The sequence below is a fragment of the Anser brachyrhynchus genome, assembly GCF_964034855.1.
Source record: "Anser brachyrhynchus genome assembly, chromosome: 3".
Lineage (NCBI taxonomy): Eukaryota > Metazoa > Chordata > Aves > Anseriformes > Anatidae > Anser > Anser brachyrhynchus.
This window is the reverse complement of record NC_137696.1, coordinates 69,585,944-69,613,870: the sequence shown is the minus strand read 5'-3', so window position 1 is coordinate 69,613,870 and position 27,927 is coordinate 69,585,944. Positions and strand designations below refer to the sequence as shown.

The window sequence follows — 27,927 nt, the reverse complement described above, 5'->3', positions numbered from 1 at the left end:
TATCTGGAGCTCCCACCAAAATCACCGTGTTACTCTGGAGCAAGTAAGAGGTCTAATAAAGAGAATAAATATCTGAAGGCAACAGTATCATATCCGCATGGATGCTATCATGAAAGGACTGCAGGTTCAAAACTTAGATAAGAACTGTGCGAGCAGAGCTGTGACCCCGTCTCTTGCCCCGAGGGGTAGCACAGACATGGAAGTGTGGTGCAAGAGGCCGGGGCAAGCTCTTTTCCACCAGCACTTAGAGCGAGGAATTACTGAAGCTGGAAGCAGGGCACTGCTGGCATGTACCACAGTGTTCTGAGAAGTGAGCTGAGTAACACCACATCTCTGGCTTGGCGTCATTGAGGGAACAAGAGACTCCTGAGCAGGTACAAAGAGGCGGCTGGAGTACTTTCCACCTTGTCCCTCTAACAAAACCACAGATCTCACCTTGTCTGGAGATGAAGCTGCTCCTGTGGAAAAGCCCCAACCGTATTTGAAGCAAGGGGTTTTGATCACTTTTTCCTTTCTTGACTAGGCAACAGCTACAGATGTCATCATGGTGTGAGCCAGAGGTGCTTTTGTGGGTCCCAAAAGTTGGCAAATCCATCAGGCAAGGGAAAATGTGTAACATTCCTGCTGCTTGGAAGCCACCGAAGCAGAGATGTTCACTTTAAAAATCTGCCACAGATGTTACAGATTGCTAAACTGGGGACTTGGCTATGAAGTCCATTTTTCAGCTCATGGAAATAATTTAACTAAGTCTAGCACTACCCACCCCGCCTCTCCCCTCTTCCGGATAAGGGCATAAGAGGGAAGCAGACTTGAGCTTGAGGGCATCAGGGTTTAATTTTCAGCTCTGTCACAGTCTCCTGGTCTGACTTTGGGGGTACCATTTGAACATGTATCTGAATAGCAAGGTGTACTGCTCTGCTTGGACCGCATCCATGGTCCCTCCCATGCTCTCCTCCAGCCTCTCACGTGGAAGCAGTAGAGACAGCACCGACAGCAGCAGGTCCTGCTCAACTCACTGCTGTTCTGAGAGCAAGCAATGCTCATCTATTTCTGTTACACCCTTTGCCATAGTAGGCCTTGGACCAGAGATGTGGAGTAATTGCCGGAAACCGTGTTCATCTTTAAACTGTAAAGGCTTTGCATAAGGCAGCTCTGTTCTTGCCTTAGCCCTCAGAGTGGACAGTCTCAATTATAGGGGGCATCATCCCGTGCTGGCACGCTGGCGTGTGTTTAACTCCATCTCTTTGGCATTCATTTGGCTTTGCTGCAAGCAAGATGCAGCATAAAGAGAGACCGCGATTGAAAGAAGAGGTTTTCTGATTCGGTGTCTCTGCCTCTGCCTTTGTCCTTGGCTATCACACAAGGATTGAGTTACAGCAGTGCAAAGGGGGCTGTGGGAACGTCTCCGACCATTTGACACAGAAACAGAGAGGCCCTGGCCAGAGCTGCAGCAGTAAAATAGGGCAGTACAGGAGCCCAGATAGGCTCTGCAGCAGCTTTTCTACATGACACATCATTTACTTCCAGCATTCCTGCCTTCATGACTCTACTGCACACATCAAAGTTTCACCTTTTCCTCCAAAATCTGTCTTCCTGAATATTTATTCCATAGGTGGCATGGCTTAAAATGTCCCTCGGTTTGCTGTTGTCTGTGTTAAAACATACTAAAGCAGCCTGATTTTCAAGGAGAAGGTGCTTGAAACTCTCTTTAAATCAGCTTTTTCATTCATCCTTTCATCTTCATACAACAGAAACTAAAAGTCCCTAGCCAATACACGGATCTTCCTCAGAGACAGCCAGGTGTTCCCACAGTCCTTCTACAAAGCTTATAGATACTGTGCAAAAGCCAGTGATATTTTGAAGTTCAAAAGCATGTGCAGTCTTCAATGAAGAAAGAAAAGCAATTCTCATGAACTGTTCTTTAATTTTTCAGGTGTAACTGGCAAGCTACCTAGTGTGACTTTGATGCTACAAGCTAGTGCAGGTAGGGGCTACCACATGATTCATACAGAGCTTCCCAATACTGGGGTAATTAACTGGAGAAAATCTCATTACCTATGGTTCAGACACAACAAAAAGAAGTAGCCGAGTTCTATAATACTTATTTCAGTAAGCCTTGTTTTGCTGTGTTGACTTTCACCACTAACCAACATAAAGTCATGATTTTCAATTAATACTTTGAAAACAGCTGTATACGTGTCATATAATAAGAAAAGGAAGTTGGCTTCATATAGCTTTTCCCTGGTCAACGTTGCTGCAATATTTGAATACCTCAGTGCCTCAATAAATGTATCGTCACAACTAAAAGAAGAAATAGGTGTTCTATCATGTTAGCTGAATGTAGCTCCCTCAAGCCTTGCTTGGCATCCTAATAACCAAAATGATTTTTTTTCTGTAAACTACACGCACATATTCTGAACAAGTGTGCTGTAGGGATGATTATTTCAATGTCTGAGACACAGTATGTTTCAGCGACGAAAAAGCGGCACGCCTTTGTGACTCTGCATACATACATATGTGCGTGCATAGAAATCTGTGCGAAAACAGAAAACTCAGATACACTTTTTCTAATCTATCTCCAAATGATTTTACACTCCTTCCTCCCATCTGCTTTCTTTCTGATTTGCTGTAGCTCTTCAAGCTGGTGGGAACTTCTGACAGTTTCTGCGATCTTGATCCACAGCTGAGCCAGCAGGATGGAGAGGTGCCATAAAGACTTTCAAAGGGCTGGCTGATGAGAACAGATTGGTGACAGACAAAGACATGAAATTTGTGCAGCGGAAAGATCCCAAAGTTTTTCAAAGAGCTTTTACTAAGGGATCTGCAGACTAAATACAGGGATTGCTCTTCTAGTTTCAGTCGCTATGTCAAGAGTGAGTAAAATCAAGAGTGAATGCTAGCCTGGAAAAAGAATGTAGTGTAAACGTCTAGGAGCATTTCGGCAGAGTGTAACCAACCAGATCTTCAATATGGTCACAACACCAGATGCGCATCTTCTGGATCTGCAATGGGCAGGCAGCCAAAATAGAATTTCTGAGAGCAAGGAGTGGCACAATGTCCACCAATGCTGAAGGAAATGGAAATCCTTATATCTGACCCAACCTTGGTGCTTCCTCCTGCTTGGTAAACAGTGCTAGAGTGTTGTCAGTTTATACAGGGAGACAGCTGCAAGAATCCAAAAGACTTTATATCTGAAATTTCTAGGTCTAAAATACCATTCATTCACTTGTTTTATAAAAAAAAAAAAACTTATTGAAGAAAAATGCCAGTATAATAGAAACAAACAGATCTCAGAAACACTGTGATTTTATTAGTTTTCCTGTGATGTAATGTCTGTTGATCTGCACAATGACTGTCATAATTTGCTTCTTTGCAGCACTTATCAACTTCCCTTAAGTGCACCAAATACCTCTTAATTCTCCAATGCACTCTGCATCATCTTCCTCATGGTTTCTTCACCACCCATACCATGTCTGAGACCTAGTCTGAGATCTTCAACTGCAGAACTATGGCCGTACGAACCAGGGGAAAAAAAAAAAAAAAGAAATCTATTAGTTTAAAACTTCCCTTTCCATGCTGACTTCTACCATTACTCCCTTACGAATGGGAAGGGAAGGGAAGGGAAAGGAAGGGAAGGGAAGGGAAGGGAAGGGAAGGGAAGGGAAGGGAAGGGAAGGGAAGGGAAGGGAAGGGAAGGGAAGGGAAGGCAAGGCAAGGCAAGGCAAGGCAAGGCAAGGCAAGGCAAGGCAAGGCAAGGCAAGGCAAGAGCAAAAAGGGAGACAGTCCTTTAGGTACACCCCAGCAAACATTTTCTGGGATGTGCTTAACACTATCTGTATACATGTTATCAAAGGGAATTTCTCACAATGAACTTTGATGTACTAAAAAGAGAAAAAAAATACAATTAAAAAAAAAATGTGGCATAATCCCAATGGGAAGTCCATGTCCAAGAGTGACATTCTTGAGGCTAATCTTCCCATGTGTCCTCCCTAACAAGCACGGTAAGAAATAATTGCAACCATTCCTGCTCCAGTTGTATATGCTGGCAAAAATTATTTCACCAAAAGAGCATTCTTTTGTACAAGTCCCCGAGTGCCTGAGTGAGGCTGTGAGGCAGCACTTACTCGCTCTCCACATTCCTGCTCCTGAGAGCGTGGCATTCAAGTGCAGAGCGGGCTGCGCTTTCTGGTATAGCGAGTAAAGGTGACTCTCACTGTTACTGTAAATTAACCTGTCAACACTAGCCAGAGAGCTGAAGCCAATAAAAATAATGGGCCTGCTAGTGAAGAGCTGTTGACATAGCATTTCAAAAAGACAAGTTCAGCACTTGGGGCTGCAAGGGCACCAAACGTTTTTGTTTTGTTTTGTTTTTTGTCCAAGATTGCCTGGAAAATGCAGAAAAGCAGGGAACATGCAGCATCATTTCCAGGCTGCTAATGTAAGAGGGCATGGATAGCCTGAGGATTTTCAGCCCTGGAGGCCACCTGAGTTTGTGTACTTAGCTTACATATTTATATTGCACATGCAAACCAGAAACCAAGTGGTTATATGTGGTGCTAAATCACCATCATCCATTATGCTACTTAAAGTAGGCAGAGGTCTTTAGATCTGATTATGGAAAATTGAGCCCCCAGAGATCTCAGACACTGCAATGTTGTCGTGTAAATTCATTTGCTCTGCTTTGGGTGCAGAAGGCTCTCACATACTTCCATGTGGAGAGCACTGATATCTTCCTTTTCTCTTAAATGCTCCCCTTGCTTATTTCCTACCCCAAAGATTTCCTCCTGCAGGATCAGAAGTACAGGTGGATGGGGAAGTGAAGAAGCATAAGCACTTCTTCAGAGTGCTTCTTGACTAGCCACTGGTCTCCAAAGCTGTTTGTATTCCAGCCAGTAGCGTTACTGGCTGCTGTGAAGTGATTTTATAAGTATTGTTTCCAGTACTCAGGAACAATTCCCGCTGTGCTCCTCACCATCTCCAATTAAAGCAGTACATGCAGAGCTTGTTCCGCCGTCTGGATCAGGGCAGTCCCCTAACCAAGGGGAGCAAGTACAAAGGGGCCAGTAAGCAAGCTGTGTGGTAGGGTGTGGGAGGGAAAGGAGCAATCCTCTCTGCCCACTGGGTTGGGACAGAGGTTGCCTGTGGAGTGATTGGGATTCGATTCAGTCATTCTGGCTCTTCTGATGCTTCCCTGAGCCTTTCGGACACATGGCCGCATGGTGCATGATGTCCAAGAGTTTTAGGCTCAGTCGCTGCCTTGGCTAGACACTAACTGCAGCATCAGATGAGCCAAGAAGTCTTAATGTGAAGGAGGTGGCAGATCTTCTGTCCTCCGAGCCAGTATCTGCCTTGGCTGTGAGGCCTCAGGCCAGGACTGGCTCTCCCCCACTGTTTATGCAGTGCCTGCCACACCTGGGCACCAGCACCACCGAGATCCTGTGTGGTAGCCCTGAAAGATAAGCAGATAGATGGATGTCCACATACAAGTTCCACTTTTTATCTTGTAACAACAGCTGCTACCGAGCTCAGCTTTATCACTCTACACCACCACCCTCTCCAGATAACTTTGCTTAGTCTAAGATAGCGGTCTCCTGTCTCTTTTTCAGGCCTTCAGTTTCCTCCCCCAGGTTTTGGCAGACTCTCCTTTACAGGCAGAAGCACTGATTGGCCCATAGGCCAGAAAACTCTTTTATAACAAATTAAGAGTAAGATTTTACAACTGTGTGACTGCAAAGGAGTTGTCTAATATCCCTATAGAGCTGTGGATAAGTGAGGTGTCATCTGTCCCAGACAGAAATGCAATAAAGAACCTGCTATCTAAACAGATAATTCTTCCAACAGTACTAGTCCTGACCTATGCTAATTAGCAGTGCAGCTTCCAAAAAAAAATAAATTAAATTCAGTGTTTGACTCAGAATTATTTTTACTGATTTTTTTTTTTTCTGAACAGCAATTTAACTGTGAAGATCTTTAACAAAAAGAAAAATCAAAAATAAAGGCTAAAATTACCAGGTGCCTTTAAAAGCCTTGAGAAGGTGGTGTACCCTGATTCTACATCCTTAGCCAGGAAAGTTCATTTGTTGCAGCGTTTACCCAGAAGGCATAATTCGACCCTCTTTCCATGTTCTCTTCTGCAGAGAACATACTTGAGCTTGGGCCCTTTCCTTCTCAGGAGATTGTCTCAACACTCAGAAAAATTGCCCTGAAGTGGAGATCTCCCAGTATGTCAAACTGAAGCTCCAACCTAATTTATAGAAAGTAATTAAAGTAATTAATTACCCACTCAGACAAGTGCTGTAGCCGCTAAAATATAAGAATGGGATGCAGGGAAGGGACATACAGCCATCTCTTTCATCTCTGCATTGTGAAAGCCAGAGTCGCCTCATGAATCAAACCTTCTAAAATTTGATGTTTCCTCCTGAAAATGTTGAAATGAACCGGTTGGGCACGTCCAGAACTTTATTTATTTGTTAGCTTATGCATCAACCAAAATTAGTCGTCCTGCGTGACCTAGCGTCGCTCACAAACCTGAGCTTTGTTTGGGTGATTACTGGATTTACTGGGGGGAAAAGAGAGAGAGAGAACGATGGTGAAGTCCTGGTCTGTGCCCCGTTCCTGTAAGGCAGGTCCCACAGCTGGGGAGCAGAGCCCTTGCTCTGTCCTGCCTGGCATAAGGGGCAGCCTCTGACCGACAGCAGGAGGTTAGCTACTTGTGTGGCAGCATGTGGCGTTTCTTCTTAATAAAAGAAGAAATCACCAAAGCAGAACCAGATGATAGAGAGTAGCCGTTGCTGAGATACTACAAATAAGTAAACAATCCTTGGGCTTTGTGCTGTTGCTATTTTTCTTTAATGAGGACTGTGGGTGGGAGGCCTTGGCGCCTCTTCAGTGCACCCAGCCTAGAAAAAGAGCTCTTCCCTACCCTGATCAGCTTGACGAAATGACAAGAGTGGTACCTCCTGAGCAACCCAGTTCGCAGCTGGGGACTATTCCCCCGCTTTGAAGGTTTCTGCTGCTGACACCAGAATAAAATCTGAAAACCCTGCCTCTTCTCCTGGATCAAATTGTGCTGTGCAGCTCTGCTCCCACGAGAAGAAGCTGCTGTCAGGGACTTGGCAGGCTTCCCAAAGCTCAGTGGCTGAGTGACAAGGAGCAGGGAAGGGCACTATACCAGCGCTAGCAATGATTTTTAGCCCATTATTAGGTATTAAAACTATAGGGAAGATGTCCTCACAGGCACAAATCATCTCCGTTTTCAGCTGATGGTATAGTGCATAAAAACTCATTTTGAGGGTAGGCCAAAGTGTACCACATCAATCATTGGCTTTTTGGGTACTTTTGCGAAATATTTTCCTGCACTGTTCAAACCTCAAATTTGTCTGCTGTGAGACAGCAATGATTCTATGATAATGATACCAGTAAGAAGGAGGTAGAGAGGTGCCTGCTGAAACACCTTCAGGCTACAACTGCTGTGCACGAGTATTGTCCTACTTCCAGAAGCCTCATTCTGAGTTTTGCCAACTACAACTGCACTTACACATGGGTTTAACAGTTCTGCAGTCTCTGGACCGCCACGTCTACTTCTTTGCAGAAGGCTGTCCTCGTTTCTGGAAAGGAAAAACGAGATGGTTTTTTCAGATTCCAGCTGGACACCAAAAGGGTTGTTCTTCTCTGTGACACAAACCCACCCTCCTGGGAGCCCACAGAAAAGAGGTCAGCATTGCTTTTTCACTCCTGCTACACACAGGGTTACTGCTGCTGCTTGCCTGTCTTTCTGCACATACAATGCTGATCCCTTATGGATTTTTAAAAAACTGTCATTACTGCTGCTTAAGCTCCTGTGGTGGGGGGATGAAGTATTTTGTGCCAAGTTCAGGAGGGGAACTGCACTGGGTAAGGGCTGTTTTCCTTCCTAAAGATCAGTCAAAGCATGAAGCTCTTTAGCTGCTCCTTTGGGGTCCTGCATTGCTTGTGTAGATGACTTCCTGTTCCAGATACTTCTGTAAAACCTGCTATTGCTGCCACTATTCCTTTCCTTACAAGTAAATGTGCAAAAAGCACTAACTGCAAATGCAGAGCTTTAATGAATGTACCTCTATGTTCGAGGGAAAAGCAAGAACAATGCGGGCTGACCAGACCAGCCGGCGGCTCACTGCGAGCTGCTGCCAAACGAGGTGCAAGGGGGGAAAACCGAAGTGCCCGCCAAGTGCGTCACTCTGAGCGCCAGCTCACAGGGCACGTGGTTTCCCACAGACTCGTGTTTCAAAGCTGGTGTCCGGAGGGGAATAAAGTTTCTCCTTTGGAGAGCTCCGTCTCCAGTGGATTCTCAGGTGTCTACTAGGGTTGCGCTCCCTCCATAGTGTTTCTCTCAGCTGGGGTGATACAATAGGCCTGTGTGATTTCACGAACCTTGTGGGAATATCATTAATACCTCGGTGACCCCTACCAACTATAGCTGAAATTGGCTACGCCGTTCAAAAGATATTGAGAGATGTGAATATGAGCACACTCACGGATACCACACTGGGTGGCATGTGGGTGCCATTTTTTCAAGTAAGCCTAGCTACCAAATAAAAGAAAACCACAATTAATGCCATTGGTGGCAGTGTCAGCAGTGCCCTTGCCTGTCATGGCCCTAAGGGCACCCACAGGCCTTACTGTCCCCAACCAGCCTCCACCAGGGCCTAGCATGGCCCAGGAGCTAGCTCAGTACATACTACCTCCTAGAGGTGTAAAACCACATGAAGCCCATTTATACAATCTCTTAGTAGATAATCCAGGGCTTGCAGATGGGGACTAATGTAGCAAGCGTTTGGGGGAGGAGGAAGAGGGCAAAAATGAGCAATGGTGTCTCTGCTGGTTAAGGATTTTTACTTCCATGTGTACAAAAAATACAAATACTTGAGATGACCTTAGACAACAAGCAGATTTTCCTGGGGCATCTTCCTTAAGAAGGAATTACTAGAAAAAAAAATGATTTGTGGGGCAGGGAGGAGCCTTTAACACTAGGAATTATTTCTTATGAAAAAGGCTAAATGGTTCACATGCAAAGTCACAACTCTGTATTTATACAAGTCTTATCAAACTAATTCATGAACAATGGCTTTTTAGCAGAAAAGCTTTAAATAATAAGTAGAGCATTGTGGCATGTGTTAGCAAGGAAAATATAATATTAAATAACCCCTACAAGGCTTAAGGCCATGTAATAATCACTGGAAGCTGAATAAGCTTCTCTGGAATGGAGGCATAAAAAATATGTTCCTCCTGCTACAAACAAGATCACAAATACTGGAGTATTCCCAGGAGCTTGTTTATGGTTAACTATCTACATGTTGCTTTAGCTCGACTATCCAGAGCCATGGAGAAGTGGAAGAAGAGATGAGGTCTACAGCTAGGAGCAAAGAAAACGAGAAGTTAAAATCACAGAACCAGGCTCCAGGGAGCTGAGAATGGGAAGCAAAATGTGCTCAAGGGTAGCACAAGGAAGCATCAAATGCCAGTGGAGGGCTGTTTGTTATCTGAGCCCTGCTATGGGAGAACTCGCAAAGGGCACTCTGGCAGGGATGTGCCTGGAACTGAAGTAGATACTTAAGCTGAGGCTGTTACCACCCTGAGAAACTAGCACGAGGGCCTTCACGAGGATAATGCAGTACTCTTTGGATAACCAGAAGCCAAAATGCATTGGGATCCTGCAGTGCACTCGTACTGCAGCACTGAAAGTGAAGAGTTAGCGTTGGATTTTCTCAATCACTGTACAAACATTTGGCTTAACGTACTTCGTAGCATTCTTGGATGCTTTATAAGCAGATCCTTCAACAGACCCTAGTTTTTGTCCTCTGTGTCCAAATCCTGCATAAGACCTATCAAAGTTACCTGTGGGCCAAGCCCAGAGAATCATGTCTTCCCCTGACAGCTTCATTCCTCACGGCAATGGAGCTGTCGAGATCTGCAAGCCCAACCCTAGCACCTGGCCGGCAGGGGCTCCGCACGCCGTCTGCTGTAGCAAGTGCTCCTCAAAGGCAACGGGAGGATTCGGACCCAGGGCCTTTGAAAAGAAAATGTGGAAACACAGCGTATCATTAGTCTTCTGTTCTCTTAGAGATCAGAATTAAAAACACACAGGAAAATTTCTCTCAAAATAAAGCGATGAAGTAAGATGCAGAAATCTTCTGTGTTTTTTTGATTTTTTTTTCAGAAGTTGTTTATTCAAAAATGACATGATGAGCACAGTAAAAGAAGGCAGCAAATAACTGTCAGCTTATTTTCATAAAATCGCAGCCAGATACTGCTTTACTTTTTGAAAAAGAATTGTTACTCTCATTACCAATAGATTCTGAAGTATACCTGTTCATTTAACTGCAAACCTAGGAAGAAAGACAAAAGCAAGTTGCTTTTTACTTACCTGACATAATGCAGAAAATAATAAAAATTGATTATTTTTTATTATAAAGGCAGAAGGCATGCAGCTTGCATTTACAAACATCTGTATGTAACCAGACAGACACTGTGCAGTATAAGGCCTGATGGATCTAGTCTTTCATTCATTTTTTCTTTCAGTGATTTCAAGCTACAAAAACCCAAACATTTCCTCCATGGACCAGGACTATAACCCAGGGAACAGACAGCCAAAAGCAGTGCCTTACATGTAAACACACCGCTCTGATCCTTTCTAGTGCTGAGTGGGATGGGTTAGCCCAAAGCACCCATGTTTTACACGCTGCAAAACCTTGATTATCATTGTTCTACCCATATCAACCCTTTCTTGTACAATTTTTTCTCTTTTTCCAGCCAGAGCAAACTAGTAATGGCTTAAATCAGGCTCTCTATCTTCATTCTGAAGAGGACCAGAGCCTGGTGTATCCTTCCAAATCAGCCTGCAAGGAAGATTAAATTCATTTGTGTGACTGGAGCTGTGGGCCACCTTCACCTTTAGTGCTTCTTTAAGTTGGTCATGTGTGTGTTTGACCGTTTTCTGTGCAACATATAGATACAGGCACCATGCCTTCCAGCACTGCTTTAAGTGACCTGTAGCCTTGAGGTTGGGATCCTATAGGTACGACTGCAGTTCCCAGCTGAGGCTGGGAACAACACTGAGGAGGGAGGAAATCTGGTGATTGCTTTCAAACGTATGTACTGAGAGAAGCACCCAGAGTAGCCGAAAAAGAATGCTTCAGTTTCTGTGCTTTCGCAGGCTTTAAGACCTCTGATCAGGAAAGCATTTATGGATGTGTTTAATTAGAAGCACATGCTAAAAATATGGACTTCAATTATACTAACTTCAATGCAACTTAATTGAAAATGTGCTTAAATATTTCCTGTTTGAGGCCTAAAAGAACAAGAACATAATCCTTCAAAATATAGGATGTTTCATTGTGTGGAATCTTAAAGTACTTTATGTGCTGCATATGCTGCCATTATTTATCCCTTAAAAGCGGTTGCTTCTAAGGTGGAACATTTTGTGTGTTATGAGAACAAACAGCGACACTGCAACAGTTACAGACAATGAGTATATCATGCCCAAATAAAACCACTGTAGGAAAACAGACAACCAGAACATAATTTCTCAGCTTGAAATTTAGAGGAGAAGCTAACTGTTACAAAGAGCCTTACTGGAGCTTTAACAATGAGCACGGAGGTCTGGAGCCCTTAACTTCATGCCGGGACACTGATTCATTCCTTACTCCCAGGGAAAAATGACCGCGTCCTTAATGAACTTCCAGGACACCATTATTTCTTGTACAACATTTAGCTTTCCTGCAAGGTGTCCCATCCCAAAACCACGCTTAGCTTGCTAAAGCGTCACAGGCTGGTTGTCATGACTGTTGGGAAAAGGCTGCCTAGCAGTCTAGAAAATGTCACACGCAGTTTTTTTGTCATTGCCATTGTTGCCTTACATGTAGGACATTTAATCGTTTGCATTTATTTCTGAAAACCACTCGGTGCCGTCACTTCTTCAACAGCACTTAAAAACTGATAGGGCAATGTGCTCCACAGCTACGTGCTCTGCCTCACACGTAACATCTGTCCTCTCTCAGCAAGCACACAGCAGCTGCGCAGAGCGACAGGTTCACGGGAGCACGAGGGGCACGGAGAGTGCCAGGAGCACGCACTGCCCTTCCCGCACAGGAGCTGCAGTGCTTCAGCTGTTGCAGCACACTAAAGCCTCTAGCACCCAGGTACAGCTCCAGCAGCCAGAGACAGATTTTTGGCAGTACTGCTCTCTCCTGCGTGGCTAGGATATAACACCATCAGACACCTTTGTATAGTTAGTTTAGCTGTATTTATGGCAGATCCTGTACAAGGACATTCATGCTCTTTCTTTAAAATCACTTTGTTAACTACCACCATATTGCAGTCAAAAAAATTACGTGTCTTAAATCTTTGGCTCAAAACAACCCGCTTGCCTGATTACAGCAGAAATTTGTTCTGGAACATATATTCCAAACAGTGTCAATCTAGAAATATGAAAAAAAAAATATATATCAGTTAACACCATTTAAAGTGGAATCTCATTTCTTAGTTTTGCTCAGCTGCTGTTTTTCTTCTCTTAATACTTGATGCCCCCTTTGAGGAGTGATGCAAAAAGACTTTTTAAATGGACATTTGCAGCAGATTAGTCCATGATGTGAATTAATCCCTGTCTGTAATCCTAAAACATTCAGCATGTCAGAATTTAAAAGACAGCCATGCAGTAATCATTCAAGGTAGATTACTGTGTGGCTGAAATTGTAATTCTACAATATACACATTCATACCAATAGACTTAAAGGATAACAAAGAAGCATACTCTGATTACATTAATTATAAGAGGAGGACGAGAGAAGAGCTGGACTACCATGTAATGTAAGAGAAATGACACCACTTGATCGCACAGAGGAAGGCAAATATTAAAACTTTGCATCTGCCTTCACTACAAAGATCACCTGCAGTGAGACAAGAAGAACAGCTTGCCTCGGAACTCAGCTCTCAGGCTAAGAGTGAAATAGAGAACATTTAGAAAAGCTAGCTTCTGGGTTTTATTTTTTTCTGAATCAGCTTCCTGTATTGAGGCAGGAGTGTTTTGAGAACTACCTGACTTCATCTGACTCCCAGCTGAACCCATGGAGGTTTTCAGGACTCAGACAAGCAAACATGTCATGCCACCCAACGTGGATCACCAGAACATCAGGCATCTAGGCTAGTTTAATAACCCACCTTGCACGGTCATTGCAGGAAGACAAGCATCTTCCCCAGCAGATAATTCTCTCATCCTACGGTGGTTCCTAAAATGACTCTCTTGAGGTGCCATCTCTCATAATTACAGAAGGAGCCTTGATAACTCAAATTAGACATCCAGTGTTCACACACCTCATGTCATGTAACCTGAATAGCACTCATATCTTCAGAAAACAGAGAAGCTATGGAGTTGTAAGGCAGACATGTTACCTTTGATGGAGAACAAAGAATCTAATAAACTCTTTATGAGCTGCAACAAGATAGCAAGGAAAGGAATACAGTTAGCACAGGTTTCTCAAAGTCTCTGTATTTCCAGGCTTCCTGGACAGCACCGTGGCTATTGGGTATGGACTGTTGTGGGTTTTCTCAGCCCATCCTGGTCATAGAACCATAGAATCATAGAATATCCCGAGTTGGAAGGGACCCATAAGGATCATCAAGTCCAACTCCTGGCACCACACAGGTCTGCCCAAAGGTTTAGACCAAGTGACTAAGTGCACAGTCCAATCGCTTCTTAAATTCAGACAGGCTTGGTGCAGTGATTACTTCACTGGGGAGCCTGTTCCAGTGTGCAACCACCCTCTCAGTGAAGAACCTCTTCCTGATGTCCAGCCTAAACTGCCCCTGCCTCACGTTAACACCGTTCCAACGGGTCCTATCACTGGTGATTACATCACAGTCATTCATACTGCATAAAGTAAGAAGCTAAAAATTATTCTCCCCACACGCTGTAGCCAGGGAGCAGTTTGTGGAATGACTGCAATGGCAGTGGGGTGCACAGAGAGCTGTTTTGGCACCTGGGGGCTCCCAGGGCCTGGTGGCCGCCCGTGCAGCCTGCCCTGTCACCGCAGTGCCACGCACCAAAGGTGAGGGGCAGTGAAAGCATCGACCAGCTGGAGGCAGGATGGTGCCTGTCCTGCCAACGCTGCTGCAAAGCATCTCTTCTGGAGAGCAGGCGGCTCTCCTTCACTCCTGTCATGGGCTGTGGTCAGAGAAACAACTCGCTGCTCAGCTGCTGTGAGAAACAGCTCTGGCACTGCAGCGGACGGGGCAAGGCCACTGAGGGCTGCAGTGCATTGGGAGATGGAGGCGTCAGAGGGGGAGAGAAAAGAGTGGTGCTCCTGCCAGGGAAGGGTATGAGAGTAGTGTCAGATGGAAAACATTTTATACGGCAAGTACACTGTCTCTTGTTCAGGCCTTCCCTGAGCAAGAGCTCTCAGGGAATGCCCGTAATTTTTCTCTTTTTCTCAGTGCTTTGATGTGGTACCGATCAAAGCCACCTCTTCTCGAGCAGCTGTTCCTTGGGCCCGGCCCATCACCACGTCTTCCGGCAGGTCGGGTGCGTGAGGTTCGGCCCACTGGGTACATCTGCTGGGGAGGCACCACCGGGGCGGCCCGCGGCTGTCCTGGCCAGCAGGGCCACGCACAGCTGGCCGTGCCCAGGGGCTGGGCAGAGCTGCAGGCGTCCGGGGAATGCTGCTGGTGGGAATGCGGATTCCTGGGGAAGGCAGGGTTTTTTTTTGGACTTCAGCAGCCTCTGCATAGGAGTCCTGCGCACCTACGTTGCAAGCAGATGTCTTTACTTAGGTATACCACACACAATAAAAATGGGTAAGAGTACGAGTGTTTCAAAGCCAAGTATAAAATTACCTACAAGCAGATGTGGTTGAAACACAATATGTACCTACAAATACCTATGTTTTAACATACTGTCACACCGCTGCTCATCCCATTTAGCATAATGTATTGCTGAAAAAAATTTAGAGTCAGATCCTCGCCTGTTTGAGATCAGCTGGTTGCCTGATCCCTGATGCATTTTCAGTGCAATTACTGTAATTGACATTTTCTCAGGCTGCCTGACTTTGATTTCTGTGCCTTTGTGTCCCTGTGCCACAACCCTCACTGTGATGACTGAGGGGCATTTCTCAGTTCTGCAGCAGAGCACAGCACACAACACCCAGCACAAGAGTCCACCCAGCATGGTGTGCCCTCAAAACAGTAAGGCAGTCCCATGCAGTCTCCTCTGAATATGTTTGGAAGCAGTAATTTATATAATTACATGGTTACTGGAATTGTGAAAATAATTATTTTCAGATATGTCTTACGGGTACTGAATGACCATATGGGCACGGGTCTGCGCTCTGGGTCTTTGTAACTAAGTTGTTTCAGTCCTGGCACTGGCTCTGCAGACCCAGCCTGGGTGTTTCCATTCCCACAAAGTGGATGATCCCTTAGCCTCTGGCTTTAGAAGAGGTGTTGAGTAAAGAATTGAGAGCAGGAGAATATGCTGGCTAACATACGTGCAGCATTAACACAAATACTAACAGGTAAAGTAGGTGACATCTTAGACATGTCAGGTGGCTGATATGCAGCAGAAGACAATTCAGCTTATGAGAGAAAGCAGCATGTTTTGTGATGGGATGCTGGTCCACATGTGGCTCAGACGTACAAGCGCATTGAGAACACTGGATCAGTTATCTCGGATGGGGGACCATGCTGCCATTTACTGAAGCAAATGTTGTCATCCTCACTTACTCTACCCGTCTTCCAGAAAGGCAAAATGCAGCTGATCAGATACTCTTAGGTTAAGCAAGGGTTTCTAGCTCCACCCTCCCACATGTTCCTCTTCCAGCTCTCTCAGTAACAAACATGAAAGCAAAACCAAATCAGTAACAGCAATGACAACAGAATATGGAACTGTAATTTGTTTTTAACCAGCATCTCAAGAGTGTTGTGCTGGACATAGGACTTGCTCACAGACAAGGTGTGATAGACCAGGAAACCAGGGCTTATAGTGCACAGTCTGCAGAGAACACAAGCTTTCCTTCATAGCTCTCATATTGGGCAGAAAGCTAGAGCATCTCTCTACCTTTAGGTTAGGATTTGCCGAAGTAATAGTGAGGAGGAAACAGAAATTAATAGTTTTACAGAGATATCTAAATACAATATATGCTGAAGTACTGTGTTATATAAGATTCTTGGTGCTTTCCCAGGGGAGGTAAATAAAATGATAACTTACAAGCTCCTGGCCATATTAAAATTACACTGATAGATTAAATCAATGTCTGACTTTGCTTGAAGCTCTTATTTCCAGCACTAAGTTTGGACCTAAACTATCTCTTCATTTGTTTTGCATCTGCTTTCCAGTTTCTTGTATTTTCAGTCATAGGGTTATACTTTGGCCACTCATGCTGCTCTGCAGTTTGCAAAGTACCAGAAGAAAACTCTGAGTGCAGCAGAAGTGACCTGCTTCTGGGATGCTGTGTGGTTTCATTCCATGTTTTCAGTTTTTTTAGTTTTTCTGTAGATCAAGTAATTTTCCCACAAGGTGAAACAGATGTAACAAATTTTCAGCATTTGCCTTTGTGAAGGGATTTCTCTCTCATAAATTCAGTGTAGTGTCAGGTCAAACATTCCCTGGAGAAAACAGGGCATAGATTACAATTAAAGCCATGAACGGCACACGCCGACCTATGGCTATACCTCCAGCATTCATTTTAAATGTGTGACACATTGAACTTCAAAGGACAGATAATTGCAATGGATACAAGAATGAACAGGGGAGGGGGCAGTGAAATACAGCACTAACTTCTGCAGTTGTTAGGTACACAGCCAGCGGAGTTTTCCCACGTGATTAGAGAAACAAAGAAGTTTTTGTGAACTTAAAGGTGGCGGGGAAGCATAGTTGCATCTCATTATACACAGAAGAATGGGAAGGATAATTTTTTCCATTAGCGGTGGGTTTTTCATAGAAGAAACTGAGCTTTCCTTTCCTTTTCTTTCCCAGAATGTGGACAATCTAAAACAAATATAGATGTGTGTATGTATAATTTTATATATATATCTTATTCATAATTTAAGAGAAGCTATACTTTTGCACCTTGCCATCACTGGGAAGCAGTGTAGTTTTACATTCCTGACAAACCCTCCCAACATCCTTTCTTGTGCTTTGACAGAGAAATCCAGTGCTTATATAGGTGATGCACATTTGTATCTTGCTCACTGTGTTTCCTGTCCATCCAAACCTCTGGTGAAATCTGCAATTCTAAAATTATTAGGTCTTCAGAGTTCACTAATATCACCCCTTCCTGAAAGTACTGCAGAAACTCATGGGTATAAACAGAGATTAATAAAAGTCTTTAAATGTATTTTTCCAGCTGTTGCTCAGTCCTCGCAGAGAGGCAGTAGCTCAGCTGGCTCATTGGCAGAAGCCTTCAGAAAGACAATGCTGTAAAGGTAGCTGAAAAGTGACAAGTAAAACTGACATAATGTGACCAGCATCAGAGATACACGACATTGCACCAGCCAGACAAAAGGGTCTTTAGAAGTGTATTTTAAGCCTCTAGGGTTGATTTAGCAGAGACAAAGTTTACTGTGGTGTGGCAAACACTCTCATCCCATGCAGGCACCAGAAAGCAGTCAGCTGGTCCCCTCTCACATGAGCGGGGAGAGGAAAAAGCAGAATCGGTGTATTTTCCAAAATGCTATCTCTTTCCACTTCTGGTCTTAGATGATTTGTGAAGTTTTCCCCCTCCAGAAGACAATGATTCAGAAGGACAAAAGGCTGCCCTGAGGCTGGTGTTGCCAATGCCTGATAAGCTCTGGGAAGCTGTCCTGGACATGCACTGCAGTGACCAGACTGTGAAGGGAAAGGGCTGCCTGAGCATCCCCAAAATGCCCTACCACCAGTCAGGGGCTGGCCATCCTCTGCGTCCCTTTCCACTTTTAGAAGTTAGAATCTGTGTGTTTTGTTGTTGTTGTTGTTTGGTTGGTTTGTTTTTTATGATAAATACCAGAACAGGTTCAAGACTGATATCCTTCCCATTCTTGCTCAGCCTACCATGGCAGCATCACCCCCTTAATCATTGTCCCAGCCTCTGGGGGGGGGGGGAGGGGGGTGCTTCTGCCCTGTGTGCCACCTCCCACTGCAGGGCCACCCTCCCATCACCCACACTCAGTCCCTTGCAACAGAAACCCCAGAAATGGGGATTTCCGCAGCTACCTTGAGCAGAAAGTCTTGACCGCATGGAAAGACTTTTGCTACAAGACAACACTTCTACTGAACTCCCAAAGAGCAAGTGCCACTATGACAAACTAAATCCTGAATTTCTTCAGGGTAACTGCAGGTAAATGACTTTTGCAAATGAAGCTCTACACAATGGCACTTCAACCTTTTATCAATAGATAAAGCTTCTGGCCATGGCATGACAGGTACATTACTGACAAGAACACTACTGCAATCCCTAACACTGTAATCTAAGGAAAAGGGCTGAAGTCCCAGTAAAAACTGTAATCTTTATCTTATGCTGTGCACTGTGGCAATACTCTCATTCCTGACTTCTTGTGAGCCATAACGTTGCAGTGATCACAAAGATCACAAAGCCAGAACTAAAACCTTTATCTTTGTGGAGGGAACTCAGTGTTCATGGAAGCAGTCACATATGCTCAGCCCTTCATAAGCCCTTCATGGAGCATGGCCCAATTTCTCCATCGTGGCAGCAGTGATATTTAAAAGCACCTAGCAGCTACGATGGGAGCATGTAGAAAAAGAATCACTGCAACTTCCAGCAAATTCTTAAAAACAGAAAAAGAGAACTTAAGTCCTGCCTTTACCCATTAGAAATGTGTGCCATCCTGCATTTAGCCCTACTAAGATGAAGCACTGGAAAAGAAGAATGGGGAGAAGGTTGAACTACACATTGCAGTTGTAAAGCCACACTTACGGCAGCACTAGAAGACACTTGGGTAACTCTCACCATGAGTGATATGCAAAAACCTATGTTAAACCAATGAGTGGATCCTGAATCCAGGCATCCAGGGATGTGGGTCACCAGGAGCCTTTTTCACCAATATCCTAATTCAAAACCTTATACTGGTGAGATAGTTCCATAGTGTAGCTCCAGAAGACAGGTAGTCCACACATGGTTTCTAAATAAGTGGAATAAGAAAAATATTAGCTTCCTCAGTATTCACAGCTCTCACATTCTTTGTTTCTCAATCCCAGAAGTTTGAAGACAGAAACTCTGTGGGGCTATCCTCATTAAAAAACAGTACCAGCAGATCTCCCTGTGCAGCCAGAAGAGTGGAATTCAGAAGAGATTCCACCCTTAATTGCAGCTGAATTTTCTGCACACGCTTAGCTGTGAGACAGAGAAACACACCTGCACTTCTGCCAATGAAATGGGTGTTTCATTGCCTTACTGCTCACTTACACACACAACTATAATCTTATGCTTTTATCCTTCTTTTTATCTATGTATCTTCCTTAAATTTCTTAGCTCCGACAAGATAATATTTTGGTCACAATTTGTTGTCTGCATTGTGGCCAGATATCATTTGAAATATGAGAGACCTGAAACCCATCCAAACTTCTTCTGACATTGTTTTTCCAAGCGTGTCCCAAACTTTGCCATGACTCAATTGAAGTTTAAGGCATAGTGGCGCTGAACAAAAATAAAATATCATCCAACAGTTTGCATAATGTAATTATACATGATATCGAGATGAAATAAGATATTGCAGGGATGGGTAAGGAAGATACATCCGTAGCCAAAGCTCCAAACAACTGACAAAGACCATCAGGATTTTGCAACAGAGAATAGCCATGTGTTTTTCAGTGATGTCAAAGATGAAAAAGATTATTATAATTTTCATCTGTTACTAGTGGAAGCCATTTCACAAGCTCATTTCAGCCAAGGAAGGGACCCAAAAATGCACCAAACAAAGCTTTCCATGTCGCCTGTACATTTACACATGTCTATCAGAAGCACGACATCAGATTATCAGACAGACCTTAACTGCATTTGCCACAGGATAGCAGACTGTGCAAATATGCTGTGTGTTTGGCCCAGCTGGCCAAAGATAAGACTTTATTCTGAAGATTTTTCCATCACAGACAATAAGCAAGTCTGATGACCTACTGCTTGGAGATTGGAATGGGAGGGGTAACCTCACACCAAAAGAAAAGACTGACTTAAACTTCAAAGTAAAATCTTTCTTTAACTATAGCAGGGGAAAACACTGAAGTTACAACATGTTAGGTGAACTCCTTGCACACTAATATTGCTGATTCTTTTCAATACTCATTACTAATTTTGTTTTGTTTTGTTTTGTTTTGTCTTCATTACATATGTCCTTGTTTTCTCCCACAAAGTCTCAGTAGCACTATCATATCTTGGTGGCTATTATAAAGTTGTCTTTGTATTGATATTCCCAAGATGACTCCATCTTTGTAGCAAGCTTCTCTCTTGCTTACATTATCTGCTGTTAATAGCTATCCAAACAACTCCTAGACTTCAAATATTTCTGAAAAATTGGAAGAGCATCTATGGCTCCATTCTGCAGTGGGAAGAACCGCGGTACAGAGAGATAAAATCATCTGTCCTTGGCAGGAAGCCACTTACAGAATACTTGCTTTTTGTTTGTTTTTTTCTCCCGCCTTTATATTCCAGATACTTCTTAGATATTTTTTTCTTTCTCATTCTTGCTGGTGTTTGGTTTGATTTTTTTTTTCTCTTTGCCTTGTTTATTGAGGTGCCTGTATTTTTAATTACTCCTCCCTGCAGGCTATTTCATATGAGCAAACCTTCCCCTGCCTGCACAAAGCCCCTCAAGAAACATCCAGCAGGACCAGGATGAAGTGTACCTTGAGGTACTTTTGTTCCACTTTTCTGTGTCTTTTGGATATGTTTATGCCTAGCTCTACCCGTTTTGCGCTCAACTTCCAACCCTTCCCCCATTCCCTGCCGCCGCCTTTCTATTTTCTTTCTGTCTCTCTCTCCTCTTTTCCCACCAGCTGGACATAAAGGGACCAGGATTTGAAATACCAAACAATAGCTTTTCAGATCTTGGTATGTTTCCTAAGGACTTCACAGGACTGGAGTCTATGGGAGGGGGAGTAGCCTTTAAAAAAATAAGTAGATGTTCCTAATCATTGCCAGGAGATGCACTAAGGGGAGCCTAAAAGGACTCAGTCACAAGAAGGGAGTGGTGTTTTCCTTGCCATGAGCCCAGTATTGCACTAGCCAGCACTCTGAGTCACTGGGGGGAGCTTTGCTGCGAGAAGTCATTCCGGATGTTCAGTCCCAGAAATCAATTGCAGAAAAGTCACTACCCTGTTTCGCAGAGTATCAAGTATCAATCCAGAGCTTCAGGAAGGTTGTTCAAGGTAATTTTCTTGTTACAGGGAAAAAGTCTAACCTTTTTCTCAGTGGCACAGTCCTCTTTGACAGTTTCTCTCCAGTATCCCTTATTACCGGTTCTGAATTGACATGGTCACTGTGACGCAGGGTCATCTGCTGAGCAAACACTGGTGGCATATGTTCAAAATGTCCCTATGTTATTTTAAATAGTTCAGGAAATATTTCCCTGGTGTCTATGTATTTTGGAGGTACTAAATGAGAGCTTAAGCCAGTCTCTGTTTATATACTCCTTTCCCAGCTTCCTCCAGTTTTTCTTATTCACGACCCTTCCCATCATCATTGCTTATCAATTTTCACAAAAGATTACTTGAGAAAGATCAGTACAACTGAAACACCCAGAGATGTACCTCTGTGTCCCACAGCCTGTGACATACTTATTTTTTGGGATAAAATGTTATTCTCAAAATGACCCCTTCAATAAGGATCATTAGATACAAGAGAATAGAGATCAATAGATATACAGGAAGAAGAGGGCAGTACAGAAAATGTTAGGAGGGCTCTTAGCAAACTGGCATAGATTAAGAGAGAAATGAAAGATGCACTCTTGTCTCAGATGTCTATGTGGATTTCAAATCAAGCATTAACTGTGATGTATTTTAATTGGAACTGGTGTCTTACAGACATCTGAGACAGGTTCTTCACTGCAAGAAAAGCAGACAAATAAGAGGTAGCTTCCCAAAGACCACTTGGATTTATATTTGTCTATCTTGCGTGGAAAATGGAATGATTTGGTGCAGAGCCACCATTTGTCATTTTGTAATTTAAAGTGCAATGTGTAAAGAAACTCAGAGAAGACTGACAAAACTGTGACATAGACCAGCTTGTTACCCATTGCTTAACATACATGCCCTTCTTCACTCATATCACTGGAACGTCACATTAACTAATCTATGGGACATAACGAGAAGCAGCACTCTAATTCAGGGCGTTTCTTCTTATGTCTCTGTAGTCATGGTAGGCCTGAAATTCACAAGTGGGTTTTCATCTATGTCATACATAATATGTATATATGAAGACTGGAGAGACCGTATGCTTGGTCACATAAAGGGAAAAATATCCTAGTATCAAACATGATGTTGATGATTTTATTGTTTATCTGACTTTATTTCTGGATCTGGTAATAAGGTTTTCTAAACACTGCCACCAGACCTACCACAGCTTTGGGCAAAACAGGTGTTTTCTCTGATGTTGCTCCCTTAAAATGAACTTTGCAAGCCTAAACTACCACAAGATGAATTAACGCTGCTCACAGGTGAGAGCCTAGATAGTGCCGGGCTATGAGTATGCTGTGGGACCAGCTCCCAGGTCCAGGTCCGTGCCTCAGGCATGTCCAAACTCCTCACTCCACCAGTGGAGAAAGACAAAACAAGACCCAGACATGGAGCTGTGCCCCCTCCCGCCCTCCAGCCCAAGGGAAGGAAAGCCAGATGTGTTTGCCGGAGGCAGCCCCAGGGTTTTCCAACAGGTCCCAGGTCTGATGAACTAGCAGACTAGGACAGTGAGGGGAGGGACCTGACTCTGTAGTCAGGCTTCCCTCTCTTCAGCAGTAATGTAAAAGAAACCACAAAAACATCCCTACAGTAACATGCAAAAGAGGCTCTGCGAACCCATGCAATTTAAGCTTACTGGAAGCACTGCTTTCCAAGCAGCTAATACTCATCTTCCCAGGTGTGTTTTATACTACAAGCACGTGAGGTTAACACAGCTTTCTCAGAACTTTAATAGGAGGACCAGAAAACAATGAAGCTGATGTGACAAAATGTAGACTTAACAGATAGTATGGCCCTGGACAGAAAAGAGGAAGGAATTTGAAAACCTTGTGTGTAGAGAATGTTGTGTTCTTTTGAAATATCTCAAAGACAGCCTTGTGTAGGCTTTACAATTACTGAGGAAAAGGGAGGATTGTGAAAAAAAAAAAGAAATGACGGAAATGGAAGTAGAACACGAAGAGCATTTTAAGAGGTTGGAGGCAAAACCCCCACCACAGAGAGTGGGCAAAAAAAGGAGCTAAAAATAGGCAGCATGAGACAGGGCTATCCAAAAGAGAGTGGGAAGGACACTGTGTTCTGGAAACTGGTGCAACCAACAGCAGGCAAATGTGCCAAGGCTCTTGTACATTTTGTTGGCAGTTGCTCAAGGTTGGCACGTAATTTGTACCAGGAAAGGTATCACCAAGTAGGCAGTACCCTTTGTGGGGACTTGCATTGCCAGTACAAGCTCCTGAGGGCCAGAGGCAAGTGGCTCATCAGTCAGTGATAGAAAATGAGAAAATGAATATCTTCCTGGACTCTCCCTTACTGCTAGATGAATTGATGGAATCAAAGTTTTATGAACTGATCTAACGCCATCCAAAATGTTTTCTTCTACCTACTCGCAGTCAGTTTATAGCCATTTGTTCTCATGCTTACATTGGCATTTAGTTTCTTTCTAAATTAGCTTTAGTTAGCTTATCTTCTCTCCACATGTGTTTATAGAGAGTAATCATATCCCCCCCACTAAGCTAACCTGCCAGCCTCTGCTATTTTCCTATTGTAAACTGCATCTTTGATTCCCCAATCACTCTCCTTTCCCACCTCTGCACTACTCCGGTCCAAACTAGTTTCTCTTGAAGTGGGGAAAATGAAATTTCAAATGCAAGCTCACCAGCACCTGGCAAAATAGTACCCCTCTGCTCTGTCTAAGATGCCAGACCTGATAAAACATCTGAGGGTAAATAAGTCTTTTTCACTTCCAAATCATACCGTTTTTTCAAAGTCCCTATTGCCTCTTACAGAGCCCCAGTTTATAACAGATGTTCCAATCACCTCCTAAATGCAATTATTTGTACTATTACATCGCATCCCTTTTCAGTTGCGGTCATGTTCAAACTCATCAACTCTTTATGTGATTGTCTGATCTTCATCTGTATTGACATGTTTTTCTTTCTATTTATCGCTGGTCGTGGTTTTCATCAGCTTATTCCTGCTTTCTATGCCTAGCTCATGAAACAAACACACTAAGTGGCACCAGTGCCAAAACAGAGTCTCAAGGCATGACTCCTTCCAGCCTGAGAGGTTTCTTTTCACCACAGCCTGTTGTTCCTACCCGTTTGAGTGTAACTCATGTATCTGATATTAATCTCCAGTTTCTCCAGCCTGACTGTTTCTCAAGTGGCACAATATCAAATACTTCACTAGAAACCAGGAATATCAGACACACTATGCTTTCTTTAGCTAGCTTTAATTTTCTCAAAGAGATTTCACATCAGTCTGGAATACCTAATGCAACCATGGTAATGTTTTGTCCTATTTTCTATTCTCCCCCATTTCCTTAATTATTTTGTATCTCAGCATTAAGCTGAGTTAAAATGCTTGCTGCTTGAACTACACTTTTCTGACTGGCTTCGCAGAGATTGCCCTGTGGAGTGCATGGAGAGGGCACAGAAAGTACATGTTCCCCGCTGTCTCTTCCACCCTATGAAGCAGGAGACAAGTTAGAAGACAACAAAAGGAGGCGGTTCTTCAACCTAGCTGCAGACAACCTCTGGAATTTATTTTCCTGAGATGTTGTGGATGGTTGAAGTTAGAAACAGATTGGGGACATATGGATTAGTCAACAAAAGAGGAACCAACCAAAGCCTAATAATTACAACATTCTCCATTCTTACTCTGGTTCTTGAAATCCCCAGGCCACCAATTGCTGGAGGCTTGGAGAATACTCCTAACTGGGAAGCACGGTGAGATGAACTTTCAGTCTCACACAGTGAATAGACTTTCATGTATATATATGTTATCTACCATATCTTATTCAAGAAGCTTATCTGAGTCTTATTTCCACTTCACACATGATAATGTACCTACTATCATTTACTTTTCTTCTTTTTACCTCAGGGCCATCACTATGATTTTTATGATCATCACTAGTGAAAGCTGAGACGAAGTGTTTCGCTTTTACACGATACTCAGATTATCTTTAAACCCTGTAATATCATTATGGCACAGCAGATACACTTCTTTTTCTCTTCTCTTGCATTATTTACTTTACCTGCTGACATTTGATATAATCCCTTTTATTTTTAAGTTAAGATCTTGACTTCTGGAAATTCTCACTTTGTCCTTCCTTTTTCTGAGATCCAGGACACAGTCTATTTTTTGATAAACACTTTTTATATTCCTTATAGCCTACAACTTTGATTCATAAACTCTTGTTTGACATAACTATTAGGCTATGCCTGGACCCCTTCTTGCAAGTTCCTCCTTGCCAAAGATGGAATGTCAAGGTAGATATTGCACCTTTGGTTTGAAGAATTCTGTTGTTCTGCTGGCTCTCAGTTCTTGATGATCTCTAAGTAACAGAAGTGAGGTCGAGGGCTCTGAAGTGAATGGAAAGTAGATTTTGTCATCTGAAGCCCCTTCCAAGAGTCTAAGGTACCTACCTTCAACAATTACAGCCCTCTAGTGGGCAAATACCAGAAACAGTCACTAGTCAGCAAAAATGTAGTCTCTTGTTAACTTGCAATTGTTCACTTTCTGAGTGGATTGGTTATTTCATGGCCAAACCAAGCAATATGAAAAACACATTCACAAGATACCTGTACCATAGGCTTGTATTACAGTGCAGCTGCCCTGTTCACGGCCCAGGACCTTAGGAATGAGTACACCTTGCTACCACCAAACATCACGTCACTTGGGCATACAAATTTATTCTCTGCAGTTCCAATACCACAAAAAAAGTAGTGACTTTACTAATGCTGCCATGAATTCAGAGTGATAATAAACACATAACCAGAATAGCTCCTACAGTGGGCCACACAACTGACTCATTTGGATGCTTGACAAATGAGTGTGGAGTCAGATTTGCATACTTCAGGGATTTCACCTAAAACTGTGATTCCCAGCCTGTGTTACACCTAGCTTATTGATGCACTGACCACTCTATGAAGGATAACATCAGCAGCTGTGAATTACCCCTAGTGTAAATGCTTGTCACCATGGTAGGTGACTCCACATAGACAATTACTACTTTCATGCACTCAGTTAACTCAAACAGCCAGGTAATGGCAACACAACAGCAACTACTTGTTGGTGTATGGGAAGTATAGAAGGAAAATAGACCAGCTGATGTGCATTTGCTGGAGCAGAGGGTGCAAAGCCGTAGGAAAAGGAAGAAATGAACACAAATATCTCTTGGCCTGTCAAGAGCCAGTGATGGAACCGGAAATTGTTGGTATGGCTGCTATTGCTGCTGTCAGTGGCATTTACCTCTTTTAGCATCAGCTGTGGTGGTATCCAGACAATCTGTGGTTGCAAAATGCTTTGCTGAAGGTGTTTTTTTATTTGTTTGTTTTTGTTTTTAATGCAGATATATCAGTCATAATTTGTACATGATATAAACTAATGCACTTCCTTTAGAGCGACCTTCATTGTTTTCTTAAGTGGCCATGTTACCAAAGAGTGAACAGCTAGAATTCTCTTATGTCAAAAAAGCACACACTTGGCAGCTTCAGTGTGACAACCTGCTTCTTTCCCTGCCAAAAGTAATCTTTCAAAATGCTTCTACTTGAGTGCAAGGCATGACTTTTCCATTTTGTCAGCTAGGAACTCGCCACAATTTTGTTGCTATACTGCTGAAAAATGTTTCTAAAATAACTGAAGGAATGACTTGTTGGAAACATAGTCAGTTCAGTTTTGTTTTAAGTAATACCACAAAACTTACTTGAACTCTAGTGGTTATTGCAAAGATAAAAGACATACGCCCATAAAACAGTTTGCTAAAAAGTAAGCCCAAAGAAACTAACCAATTTACTAAGCAGATACAATGCAACAGCTTAGCTTTTTCACATTCTGCACCAGCATATTAGATATTACGGGCGCTTTCGGGTGTCTTATCATTGTCAGTGTATGCTTGTATATTTCTGGCCTTTTGTAATAAAACCTTTAAATAGCCATTTTCCAGTGATGTTCTTTCCTTGTGCTTCTGTGAGATCACTGTTATGAAGCCTGTCATGAAAAGAACAGACACGGTAGGAGAGAATCAGCTCGACATATATGAGAAAGAAGGTCAGAAACACTTATCCACTGCAGTTTCCCTTTCTATGCCCACCATGGTTTCCCTCTGTTTCTCTTCATTCAGATCCCATTTTCCCTCGTCCAAGTGCCTGAACTGATACACAGCATTTTGCCCATTTTCTGCTCTTCCATCTCCCATCAAAGTATCACAGCCAGGCACTCACAGGTGCATCTGCTTTTCCTGGAGCAGCAGGTATCTGTCTCCAGATCATGCAGCATGACTACTCACAGGGGTATCTCCAGTGTTTCATACTTCACGGGCAGGGCAGCTTTTATTAGTAAGCAGAAGAGGGTCACTTTAGCTGTGAGCATGCCGCAGCATCTGACAGTGCCCAAAAAAAAAACAGGAAATATGTGCCAGAGGAGACACCAAGCTCTATACAGTAGTCCACTGCATTCAGCACTGCTTCTGCAGCTCCTGGAACTTGTCACCATTTGGATATTAGTATAACTGCCAGGCTGAT

The 27,927-nt window shown here is 43.3% G+C and overlaps 1 protein-coding gene across 4 annotated transcripts in view; it reads right to left on the bottom strand.

The window, feature by feature from the left end:
• Nucleotides 1-15: 15 nt before the first annotated feature.
• LOC308193621 (uncharacterized protein) overlaps nt 16-27,927 on the bottom strand; it is a 50,433-nt gene continuing 22,521 nt past the window's right edge. For 2 of the 4 annotated variants that reach the window (XM_080588507.1, XM_080588510.1), the window contains 3 exons: nt 9,874-10,045; nt 7,538-7,607; nt 16-5,449 (listed from right to left, as the gene is read on the bottom strand). Coding sequence is in view for 1 of the 4 variants with exons in the window: in XM_080588510.1 (XP_080444636.1) it covers nt 9,961-10,045 (85 nt within the window). In the remaining 3 variants the exon portion in view is untranslated. Of the gene's footprint in view, nt 5,450-7,537; nt 7,608-9,873; nt 10,046-22,823; nt 27,395-27,927 lie in introns of those variants that run through there. The other 2 variants (XM_080588508.1, XM_080588509.1) reach the window with 2 other exon arrangements.